General features: G+C 44.4%; 1 protein-coding gene across 1 annotated transcript in view; it reads right to left on the reverse strand.

The window, feature by feature from the left end:
• LOC111154278 (Rho GTPase activating protein 10) overlaps positions 1-12,382 on the reverse strand; it is a 317,626-nt gene extending 305,244 nt beyond the window's left edge. The window contains exon 1 of the mRNA XM_022513786.1: positions 12,179-12,382. Coding sequence (XP_022369494.1) covers positions 12,179-12,332 — 154 coding nt within the window. The 5' untranslated portion in view covers positions 12,333-12,382. The remainder of the gene's footprint in view (positions 1-12,178) is intronic.
• Positions 12,383-13,016: the final 634 nt, after the last annotated feature.

Below are 13,016 nucleotides of genomic sequence, written 5' to 3' on the forward strand. Positions count from 1 at the left end.
ACCACCCAACCCCTGCTTGTGATCTCTCTCGTTTGCTCTTTTTCTCTCTCTCTCTCTCTCTCTCTCGTTTACTCTCTCTCTCAAATCAATAAAATATTTTAAAAAATTAAATTAAAAAAAAAAAAAAAAGAGTCATATTCCCCAGGATTTGCCCAGGCTCCCTGCCTTCTCACTTTACATTCCTTCTCCGGGCAGGTTTGCTGTTACACGGTGTCCTTTCCTATCTACACGCTGTGTCTCCAGAATCTTTACCTTCAGCTTTATGCCGTGTTCCTGAAATACATACTTATAAAAGAAGCAAACTACTGAATGTGTGTCTACTGGATAGCTGAGAAGCACCTCAGTCTCAACATATCCAATCCAAAAATGTCTCCTCTTTCCCACAGAACCTGTTCCTCTAGCTGGACTGCCTCAGAGAATAGCACCCAACTGCCCAGGGCAGGAACTGAGGAATCACCCTGGGTGCCTCCTTCCTCAACCCCCACACCCAACCACCCACCACAGCCTGCAGCCTCTGTATTCTCCTCCTCGAGAATCTGCCTCTTTTGCTACCAAAGTCTCTGCCATAGAGGAGCGACCTCCCAACCTCCAGGTCCCCTTTCCTCAAATTCACTCTCACAACCCACTGCCTACCGGACAAACTTCTCAAATGCAATTCTGATGATGCCAATCCCCTGCTGGAAATATTTCCATCACCTCCTACTGTGCTTCAAATGAAGTGTGAAGACCTCCTTAACGGCTTCAGCAGGCCCTTCCCAACCCTGCACCTGTCCACTCTGCAGCCCCATTGTTCTCACTGTGCTCCTGCCCCACTCCCAGCCCACCGGTGGTGCTGCTCCACCAACCATGTAGCACACGATCTCTCTGGCCTCCAGTCCTCTTGCATGCATTTGACCATGCTTGAAGAACCCTTCTTCCCTCTCCTCAGCATGGAAAGCTCCTAGCTTCCCTGTGGCCTCAGCTTAGAAGTTGCTACTCTCTTGAAGTCTTGACTCCCTAGATAGTCCTAACTAGGGACATAGCATCCCAATCTTACTCAACAGAGTGACAAGACTTAATTAATCTTCCATCTCCCCAACTAGAACTCTGACTTCTGCACAGATACACAAGGTCTTTGTTCACTGCTAAACCTCTAGCAACTTGCCCACAATAGGTGGGGTTTAATGACTTCGGATGACACTTTGTCCCCTCTGTCATAAATGAGGTTATTATAGTGATGACGGTGAATAGATTTTTAATTTTTTTTTCCTATGCTTAGCAAACACATTCAGGGGTCATTATGAATCAGTTTTCTAAGTGCTTTGGAAATAACTAATTTAATTCTAGCAACATTTAGGGAAATAAAACACTACCCACATTCTATAGAAGAGGAAATCAAGGCACAAAGGAGTTAAACAAGTTGCCCAAGATCACATAGTAAATCTGACATCAAAGACCATGCTCTTCAATATTTTTGTTATGCTGCCTTTGACCTGCATTTCACGAAAGAAAAACAAAACTATCTGTCACAGTGACAGAAGTCCTATCTGCCAGATTCTCCAATAAAGGTAATGACAGGTCAATGACACTCCATTCCCTTGTACTTCTTTGGCTTGTCCCCAGAACTTTCAAGCAAAGAGCTTAGTAATACACTGTATTTCAACATGCTATTACAGCTGGTTTCTTCTATTTCATAAATGTGAGGCCTATATTCAGCCCTATACTTCAAAATACTGTTAGCCCGAAAGAGAAAGGAAAATGTATTCACAGACTATTTCTACTATCTCTACCGGTAAAGCCACAACTATGTCCAAGTTCAACCAAAGGAAGTCAGAATGGTGCTCTTTTGATGACCGCTCCTAACAGGGACCAGACACAGTTCTGAGATCCTTTACTATGGAATACTAGGATTAAATAATGCCACCCCATCAGACAGAATTCCTACTATCTCCACTTTACTAATAACAAAACAGAAAGTGAGATGGGATCCCTGGTTAAGTGTCTGCCTTTGACTCAGGTCATGATCCCAGGCCCTGGGATCAAGTCCCGCATCAGGCTCCCTGCTCAGTGGGGAGTCTGCTTCTCCTTCTGCCACTCTCCTCCTGCTCGTGCTCTCTTACTCTCTCTCTGATGAATAAAATCTTTAAAAAGTGGGGGGGCGGGGAGAGAAAGTGAGGCACTGAGGGTTTAAGTAATTTGCCCAAAGTCTCATTTGTCCAAAGTCTACCAGTCTACACTACTAAGAAGTACGGGAGCCAACTTTACAGTTAGAGATAAACACATTCATCTTTTTAGAGAGTATTAAACATCCTGTATTCAGACCTGAAGTGACCTTACTCTGGCCAAATGGATTTCCTCCAGCCACACACCTCACCATGACTCGCTCGCTCCCAGTGGCAGAACACACACCTTGATACCCAAGGGCAGACAGTGCCCATGGGTGAACAAGCCAACAAGGAAGGAAAAATCACACTCACCACTGAAATATCAAGTGGCACAGGATTAACATCTTCCTCAGGAAACACAGGGAGGAAATTCTAGTTCAACCAGGGAGGCAGGTCTCCAGCAGAAGGAACAGGGGTGTGATACTGGTAGAGCTTAGGACTTAGAGATGCCTGCCTTTAGAATGTAAAGTGTCAGGGGATTTTCAGCATGTGTGTGTTTGTTTAAAAGACAGGGATGTCGAGTCTTCCTCATCACAAAAGTATCCCCTTGGCGAGTCTACAAATTACGTTCCTATATTATGATAATCAAATAAAGCAGGCTGTGGTTCCTGTTGCTTTGAGGGCTATCGCAAAATACCAACCAATCCCTGCCTAAAAATCATGTTCATCTGACCTAACTAGACTGACAGTTACCAGAGGTCTTACTGCACACTGTTTACGAATATAAATCTTTTTTTTCCTCCAGATACCAATATCTGAAGTCTGATTTCAAGGAAGTAAAATGGCCTTAAATTTTGTTTATGATTCAGACCAGTGACTGAAACTTAAACTGGTTTGCTCCGATTATCCAGACTAAGCTGATAATTTATCAAAAAGAAATTTTACCCAAGGACTTCAAAATTCATGGGCACATTATCTGCAGATTGTTGTCAAAGCCACTATTTTACAGTTTATAAAATTAATTACAATAAGGCTTTCATGCTGCATAAATTCTCTAATAAGTTGCCTGGCAATCAAAAAATGCATGAATATATGACACATCATAGAACATCTACAAAACATCAATTAACAAAGTCTTCTTAAACACAGTTTGGAGGAAAAAGAGGTTGAACTAAATGAAATAGAGCTATGCATGTATCCACATGGGTAAATCTCACAAATATGAAATTGAGGGAAAAAAAGAAGTTGCACATATAGTATCAGAACCATTATATAAAGTCTAAAAACACGCTATTATCTAAGAATTCGTACATATATATTAAAATGTCTAGAAAAAATAAACACCAGATCTGAGATAGCTGCTACTGTTTAGGAAGAAGGACAGGTTGCTACTGGGGAGAGGCAGATAGTAAGCTTTTTTCTAAACTAAGATGTAAATACAGAAATGTTTATTCTGAGATTCTTTATACACACACACGCACACATACAGTATAGTTTTAACGAGTTAAGAATAGAGCTATTTCCATATGTTTCTCCACTAACATTTACAACCACTTGTATCTTAATGAAAAAACATGTTACTTGAAAGACAATTTATACAGTGTGCTTTCAATGAGTTAAGAACACAGCTATTCCTATATGCTTCTGCACATGTTTACAAAAACTTGCATCTTAATGAAACAAGATGTTAGCTGAAGGACACAATTACACTGTAGTTATTATGAGATTCTCTATATTTTTTTATATTTCTAAACTATCTCATAATTTTGGTAAGCACAAAAGCCTAATGCCAAAATATAAGAACAAAATGAAAATGTATTCTACTAAAGGGTGGGAGAAGGAATGGGAAGCAAAGGAAGGAGGAGGGAGTGGAGATTAAGAGACAGAGACCGCTGGGAAGGAAATGATACTGTTCTAAGGAAAGATTTGAATGTAATTGATTCTAAATCGACCAATATCTGAATGCCTATACTTATTATACAAACTAGAAGCCACTTTTATTCATGATAATCATCCCAGGAGGCCTGAAATTGTGTCAATCGTGGTCCTTGTGCTGAGCTAATAAGAACAGTCTCTCCACTGGATCATGAAATATACACACATTCCAGATAACCAAGATTTATCTTAATAACTTCCCTTAACACAAGACCACAGTTACACCCCTTTATGGGGCCAGCTAATGATTGTGGTTAAGGCTTTCAGAGTCAGACAAAAGTGGGTTCACATTCCAGCTCCTCCACTGACAAACTGTGCTTTGAACAAGCTTTCACACTGTACCTACTCACTGCCACATACAGTCAGCAATCACTTAAAGCATAAGTTATGGTAACCTAGCACACTACCCAGTGTTTTTATATCCTTCAAAATTCTTGCTTATGACCCAAGAAATAAACAAAATCATAAGGTGATAAATAGCTATTAGAGTCACAAACTCCTAACAGCCTCTTTGGGAATTTATTGAGGAGACTTTGAGGATTCTTTCATAGAGAATGAATGAATAGGATTACCGAACAGGTCCTCAGTACAGCCCTCTTAGAGAGGTCTCTGACTCCCTTTTCTCATTGTGAATTTCTCATTGTGAATTTCCAATAGCAGACACAAACACTGTCCATTACTTGTTAGGGTTTCCTGCAGATTAAACACTAACATTAGTATCCTCCAAAAGTATCACTATAATTGTTAAGTCTCCTCATTGATGTTATCATCTCAGTACCTTGAACACAGCTCTGTCACCCTCAACTCCTCCTTATCAGTCCTCTAACTGCTGACTGCTTGAGCCTCACATGCAGGGGCTCATGAGATCTACAACAGCCTTACTGACACCCTCTCCATCTTCAAATCCTTGTGAATTGGAAATAAATTCTGAAGAATATTTTTCCAAGATACCATTTAGCTTTGATTCATCAACTTATTTTCCAGATTTTTCAGTATCCTGCACTACATTCAAACGTTGGAAGCCTTCCCAGAGTTTGACAAATTTGGGCCTCTTTTTGGTCACTGCTAATAAGGATATGAACCCATATGCTCTTAAGGGTAATAAGCACCAAAAGGTTACATACTAGTCACTAGGCCAAACAGCCATTCTTCAGACAAGAAAAGGACCTTGATATTAAAACATGTACCTGCAATTTAGATAATACATCGTAAGCGTTAACATTTCACATCCAAATGTTTATTCTAAATGCTTTATATGTATTAACTCATTTAATCCAATGAGCAACCCTATACAGTGGATAGTATTATAATCTCCATTTTATAGGAGACAACACAGAGAAAAGCTAAGTAACTTGACCAGGACCCCACTGCCAGTGAGTGGTCGAGGTAGGATAAGGACCCAGAAAGACCAGTACCCTCAACCTGTGCTCTTAATCTTCTAAACTGTACTGTATCATTGGCTACTTTAAAAATTAAAACATAAAAATGTCCTCCTGACTTTCCCTCTTCCAAAAGTCAATAATGCTCCCTGGTCCCCACCAAAATAACTAACCAGAAGGGAGGTGGTCAGAAGACGCCCACCAGATGGGAGGGCAGGGAAAAGGCAAAGGGAAAAGTCAAAGTAAGACATGGAGAACATTGGATGACTAACCCATAAAACATTCTAAATGAACATGGCTGGCCAGTGGAGAGCTCTAAACAGAAACTATTCTATAAGGGCACCTGAGTGGCTCAGTTGGTTAAGCTTCTGTCTTCGACTCAGGTCATGCTCTCAGGGTCCTGGGATCAAGCCCTGCATTAGGCTCTCCACTCAGTGGGGAGCCTGATTCTCCCTCTTCCCCACCCCCCCGCTTCTGCTTCTCCCCCCCTGCTTGTTCTAATAAATAAATAAATAATAAAATCTTAAAAAAAAAAAACTATTCTCTATGGAGTCAAGGACTACCTGTAGTGAGTAAAGTATATGAAGCTTTAAAGCCTGTCTGGGTCCACATCCTATCTCCAGTCTGATAGTTTTTCTACAGCAAGTCTGCATTCACCCTGGAGACTGGCCGACCTTACTAAAACCCCAAGTGAGAGCTGAAGATTTATCCAGGAGATGCCCTGAACTGTTGGTGATTTCTTTGTGACAAAAATACATATGAGTATTCTTTTCCATTCAGGGAAAAATTATATTTGTAATTTGTCAACTTTTTAAGTAACATTTTATTTCTATACCTCCCTAAATTCCACTCAATAGCAGAATCAGCATGAAATTTACAATTATACTCCTTCAATTACACTCCATCAAAACTGGGGTATGAAAAAAACCTGGGGTATGAAGTAGCAAAAAACACAATTCAAACTGGCTTAGGTCCTTTAACAACATATCCAGAGCTGGGCTTTTGACATAGAACAATCTGTGGCTCCGACAATGATGTCAAAAACCCAGATACACTTATCTCTTTGCTCCACAGTCCTTACCTTGGCTCCACTCATCGGTCCCAAGATGGTGGTAGAGCTCCAGGCAACACAACCACATATCACAGAAGAGTAAAGAAACTTTTCGGTTTTGTTTTTTTAATTTTATTTATTTATTTGACAGAGAGAGACACAGTGAGGGAGGGAACACAAGCAGGGGGAGTGGCAGAGGATGAAGCAGGCTTCCCACTGATCAGGGAGTCCGATGTGGGACTCGATCCCAGGACACTGGGATCATGACCAGAGATGAAAGCAGACACTTAACAACTGAGCCACCCAGAAGCCCCTTGGCTTTTTTTTTTTTCCCTTAAGATTTATATATTTGAGAGAAAGAGAGAGAGCACACGAGTGGGAGGAGCAGAGGGAGAGGGAGAATCTCAAGCAGTTTCCCAGCTAAGCACAGAGCTTGGCACAGGGCTCAATCCCACAACCCTGAGATCATGACCTGCACCAAAACCAAGAGTCAGACGCTCAACCAACACTGCCACCCAAGCACCCCAAAAGCCGTTTTTATGAGTCTCCTCACAAAAAAGGAAATCTTTTCCAAAGTCTCCAGCAGCCTTCCTATCATGTTTCACTGGCTAGAAATGAGATATAGCCTCATTCTTAAACCAGTCATCAGTCCAGAAAATAAGTTCACCATAACTGAGTTAGAGTTCTGCGACTCTTAACCCTGACCACATGTCTTTATAGCCACCCAGGTGATTCTAAAGATCAGGTGGGCCTGAAAAACTGAGGTAAACTAATTGGAATTACCTGCAATCACCTTTCCCTGTGTCTCCTGAGAAAAGGTATAGACACCTGAACAAAATTCAGATAGTCAGAGAAGAATAATGCTGGCTGGGCAAACAATAGAGTTTACACAACCCCTCTATATGTGTGTCTGCAAAACACTTTCACACCATTTTATTTAATCCTCAGACTGGGCTTTCAGCAATAGTCCCATTTTACAAATAAGGAAACTGAGGCTCAAGTTGGCAGAGCGAAATTCTTTTAAGTCTTCCAAACTTCTATATATTCCAATTCAGTAGCAACTTGGGAAATTTCCCCTAAAAGGGATTATCCCGTGAACAATTTCTCTGAAACATTTAACATAAAGAAAGCAAAAAGGAACTTTTATGTTGTCCTAAAGAAAGCAAGGCAAAAATCAAGGAAATATTAAAGGAAATAGCAAAGCAAAGATTAAAATACCAAGGCCTAAAAAAAGTACTAAAACCAAGACTTGGAAGACTCCAATCCTAGGATTGGGTGCCTCTAACACCCTTCTCCATACCTGTGCTAAAAGCAGGCTCACTTATGAAGGGCTCTCCAGCTTAACACACATCAAGAGAGCTAGACAATCTAAGCTTACTAAAGAACATTTTATATAACTGTATAAGTGTTTAATAACTGTAAGGACTATTTGCTTTAAAAAAAATTTTTCCCCTCTGAAAACAGAACGAATTCTCTCAAGACTGCCTAATGTAAAATTTGTGAGAAAAGCATATCTGGTCTATTTCTGTTCCTGGCAAATAAGCTAAACATTTCTATGAATCATAAGCATCTGAAACTATACAGACAGCACATGAAAGGCTTACAAAAGGAAAGACTGTATTAAAAGAGGACACTGGTTATTCTAGGAAAGGAAAGGCGTGAAAAAGAAAAAAGACTAAAAAATCAATTTAAACAAAGACTCCATTGAACTGAGTGAATGATCTCCAAATGTACCACATAATTCAGTGATCCCAGACTTCTCTGTAGCTCCCGCCTACCCCCACTGTTAGTCCACCCTACACACAGATGTCAAATCCTGTCTCAAAATCAACTCTTTCCCATTATGTCAGCCTTCTGCTGACAAACCTCAGTGATTCTCCACAGGATAAAGTCCACATTCCTCACCTCGATTTTATGACCCTCCATAATCTGAAACTGACCTCTCCCTTCATCTCATTCCTAACTGGTCTCCTCATGGTCCTTAAGCACTGTGGTGTTCCAGTTTCTTCTCAGCTGTTTTCAATCTGACAAGTTCTACAAGGTTCTAGTCCTTCCTTAAAACAAGTGCCCAAATTGCCAGTCACATATCTTTATTCTAACCTATAACAAACTCTTGTTTCTGACAAAGTTAGAATACTTGCTCGTCACTATATTTTTAAACTTTTATTTATTTTTAACATTTATTTATGGGGTGCCTGTGTGGCTCAGGTCATGATCTCAGGGTCCTGGGATCAAGACCAAAGTCGGGCTCCCTGCTCAGCAGGAAGCCTGCTTCTCCCTCTCCTGCTCCCCCTACTTGTGCTCTCTCTCTCCCTCTCTCTTGCTCTGTCAAATAAATAAATAAAATCTCTAAAAAAAATAAAAAGAAAGAAAGAAAAATATTTGCTTATTTGAAAGAGAGAGCATGCGCATGCAGTGGGGGGGGGGGGGGAGAAGAAGGAGAGAATCTCTAGCAGACTCTGTGCTGACTCAACACGGGGCTCAATCCCAGGACCCTGAGACCATGACCTGAGCCCAAACCAAGAGTCAGTCACTTAACGACTGAGCCACCCAGGCACCCCTTAACCTTTTCATATGTGTGTGTCTGCGTATCCTTAAGAAATCAGCACATTGCTACAGGAGTTCAAACACATTCCCTAAATTGGGCTGAATTCAACTACATGATGATAAACTCAAGGACAAGGGTTTCTGTCTTATGACCACTTTGTATCTCAATCCCAATATTTAATGAATCATAGATGCTAAATATTTGCTGACTGCTGCATCACTCAACTCAGCAGGAAGCCTTCAAGTCCCACAGAGCCACCTCCAATTTCTTTAAATATTTATGGAATACTCAAAGCATCATGACATCAAAACTACATAAAGCCAACAAGTATTGGGGCGCCTGGGTGGCTCAGTGGGTTAAGCCTCTGCCTTCGGCTCAGGTCATGATCTCAGGGTCCTGGGATCGAGCCCCACATCGGGCTCTCTGCTCAGTGGGGAGCCTGCTTCCTCTCTCTCTCTGCCTGCCTCTCTGCCTACCTGTGATCTCTGTCTGTCAAATAAATAAATAAATAAAATCTTAAAAAAAAAAAGAAAAAGAAAAAGCCAACAAGTATTTAGTGCATGCAGGAGACATCTTACAGGGCAATTAAAAACAAATCACTTAAACTCACAATTCTGAAAATGCACCAAATGCCATTTATGCACAACGGAATATAAGACACCTGAAAATATAATCAGTCTGACCCAGGTGATTGCTGTTCTGCAGCTCCTCTCCCCACCTCACATCCTTCCTTGACTTCTTGACTCGAAGATATTAGATAGAAAGGCTCAACTGGTTAGGCAAATGACTGACCTACACTGCAATTTCCAAACACTGCAGAACCTTACAAGTACCTCTAAGAAGTAGGACAAGAGAAACGGAACACAAAATAATTAAGTGACCTGTTCAGCTGTCATGTGGCCAGGGCCTAACCAACAGGAAAGGTGAATTAAACACAGGTGTCCTGACTTAAGTCAGGTGCTTGTAGTCTTTGATATGAACTAGAACTACACTTCGAGGAGCAAGTTGGGCAAATGCAGGGTCTTCCTAACTGGCCTAAAGCATGTGAACTAAAGCTGTATTTTTGTTGCCTTCTGGGAAGGACTTTAAGTTAATCAAATATAGTGAGAAAACAGATACTTTCGGGTTGCTCTTTTTTTTTTTTTAAGATTTTACTTATTTGACAGAGATCACAAGTAGGCAGAGAGGCAGGCAGAGAGAGAGGGAGAAGCAGGCTCCCCGCTGAGCAGAGAGCCAGACTCAGGGCTCAATACCAGGACCCTGGGATGATGACCTGAGCCAAAGGCAGAGGCTTAACCCACTGAGCCACCCAGGTGCCCCCTCGGGTTGCTCTCTTAATCATGATTATAAATTATGTTCCTTATGGTAAAGGACAAGAATCAAAAGAAGACAGCAGTTGACAAATTCAAGAAAGTCTACATTCTGGGGAGGAAGTCTGACAGCTGGCCCCCCAGATGCACCAGCTGCTGCTGGAACACCAGGCATGTGTCCTTTTGGCAGAAGAGCTTACATGCAGTCACATAAATAGCTTTCTACCAGTGGTCAAACTCGCTTTGCCATCTGCCTCTCCTCATACCAAAGGCTCCCTCCTTGTCATCCTAACTCCAGAGGGAGCTGCTACAGCCAGTAAGAGAGAAGGTACACTCCCCCAGCCAGTGACACTGGTTAACACCAAGTACAGAGGAAGGAGACCTCTCCCTCATGTTCTCAGGGGCGCTCACATGTACACACACACACAAACTGCCTTTCTCACTCCTGCCTACATATTTATAACCCCTCCCAACTTCCTACCCAACACACATACCTAATGCCAAGACACTGGACAGCCATCAACCAAATAAGCCCACTTGTCACATATCCCAAACAAAGTGATTCCCAATCCTCATTCTGCATCACCAACAAGGTCACAGAACATCATCCAGACATCATCCAGAGCAGTGACTTGCTTCCAGAATTACAGGGATGGCTCACTAAATTCTTCACATTAAAACTTATTTCAACTCATTCATTAAATGAATATTTACTGTTCCAGGCACTGTGCTGGGTTCTTGAGATGGTTTTGTTCAGTATATTTTAATCTTCCTTAATACAAAATGGTGGTAGAGGGGAGAGTGATATGGAGTATTTTTCCTAGAGGTGATGTCTGCAAACAAGTGTACAAGGGACTAACTCCCAAAGCTGGGAATTACTGAACTGAGAAACTAGAAAAGTGGTAAAGACCCTAACAACACAGACTTGTGAGGCTGGGTACTGCCCCGTCCTTCGTCTGCTGTCTTAAGAGGACACTCAGAGGCATCCTCAGAAGGGTTATGGACTACAGGTGTGCTCAGGCCGCCCAGCTCCTCACTGGAGCTAAGGCTCCCCGCCCCACCCTCCACCCCCATCCAGCAGCATCTCCAACTCGGTGTTTCAGCAAGAATTTTAGACCTTCTCCCTCCTAGACTATCCTCAGATAGAGATGTTATCTACTGAGATCTATTTCCCCGGTGGCCACTTCCTAGTTTTTCAAAAAGCAGAAAAGAACCAGGGAGGAAGGCATCAAGCCCGACGTGGGTGGAATTCCCTAGTTGCAGGCAACGCTGTCTCCGGCCAAAGGGTAGGCTGCCTGCTCATCCTTTCAAGTCCCAATCTTTGAACCCTCCCCAGCGCAGGAGGGAAAGAATGTACGGAAAGCAGCACAACGCCAGGTGAACTTTCTGGTTTAGCACAGTGGAGGATCCGGGCGCAAACTATCCGAAAAGATCAGAAAATAATAGGGTAAGGGTAGAGTTGAAGGGATTTTTGAGTAAATCACGGAGCAGGTTTTCAAAGAATCCCCAGGAAAGTCCTCTGGATAGGTCACGAGGCAAAACTAGTGAAACTGAGCTTTAGGGCGCAATCCCACCTGACCTCGGGCGGGTGGGACAGGGAACTGCAGGCACCGAGGGGTACCCGGCTGCGGGCGGCGCTCTCCCACGCACAGCTCCTGCCTCTGGCCGCTGCTAAAGCACTAGGGACGGGAAAGGGGACTCGCCACCCGCTGCCTAGGGAGCCGGGCAAGAGAAAGCCCGGGGCCTCCTAGTCCCCAGTCTCCTGTTCCGCGGCCGGCTGACCCCGGGCACGCGACTGCCGGTCTCCCTCCCGCAGAGGCTCCTCCCCGCCTCGCCGCTCTGCAGCCTGCCCGCGCCCACGTCCCTCTTACTTTTGGTTGCTGCGATGAGGTTCTTCCCGTCCTTGATGAGCTCTTTTATGAACTTGTTGGTCCTCTCGAGCTCCGCTTCATGGGCGCGGATCCTCTCCCTGAACCACGGGCTGTCCAGGTAGCAGTCGCTGAACTCCAGGGGCTGCAGCCCCATGACTGCCGCGGTCAGCCGCCCGCCCGCCGCGCACTACAGCCGGAGCCGGGTTGCTGAGCCGTGGCCAGGTGCGGGGCGCGCGGGCAGGAAGTCCCGGAGAGGCGCGCGGCCCTGGGCGAGCGCGGCACGGACGAGTCCCTCGGAGCTGAGCCGGGCCGCCGAGGCGAGCGAGAACCGCGGCGCCCCAATCCCGACAGCCCCCGCCGAGCCCCGGGCGCCCGCGGCCCCGCCCCGCCCGGCCCCCGCGCCGCACACCCTCCCGGAGGCGCGAGCCGGCCCGCCCCGGGCGCCTCCCAGGCCCGCCCCGCGCCCCCGCCCCTTCTCGCCCCCTTCTTTATCCTCCGCCTTCCTTCTTCCTCCCTCCCTTCCTTTCCTTTCCCCAGCACACTCCTCTCCTCTTCCCCACGCGCAGTTGCCCCTCCTCTTCCTTCCGAGCCTCACTCGGTCTAGAATTTCGTCCCGCGGCTCTCCTCCACCCCCGGGGCGTGTGCGCCTCCCCTTTCTCCGGCTCCCTTATTGGGGTGACTCAAAGTCAGCTCCGCGAGGCCGGGAACTCGACCAGAACGGTGAAGGGGCGTCTTCCTAGCAGCCTCTAATCCCCTCCGCCGGGAGATCTCGCTCAGATGTCTGACTTGCGAGGAGAAACGATTGACTCATTGATCTCATTTATTCTGGGAACGACCT

The sequence above is a fragment of the Enhydra lutris genome, unplaced genomic scaffold, assembly GCF_002288905.1.
Source record: "Enhydra lutris kenyoni isolate GAN:26980312 unplaced genomic scaffold, ASM228890v2 scaffoldscaffold3, whole genome shotgun sequence".
NCBI classification, from domain to species: Eukaryota; Metazoa; Chordata; class Mammalia; order Carnivora; family Mustelidae; genus Enhydra; species Enhydra lutris.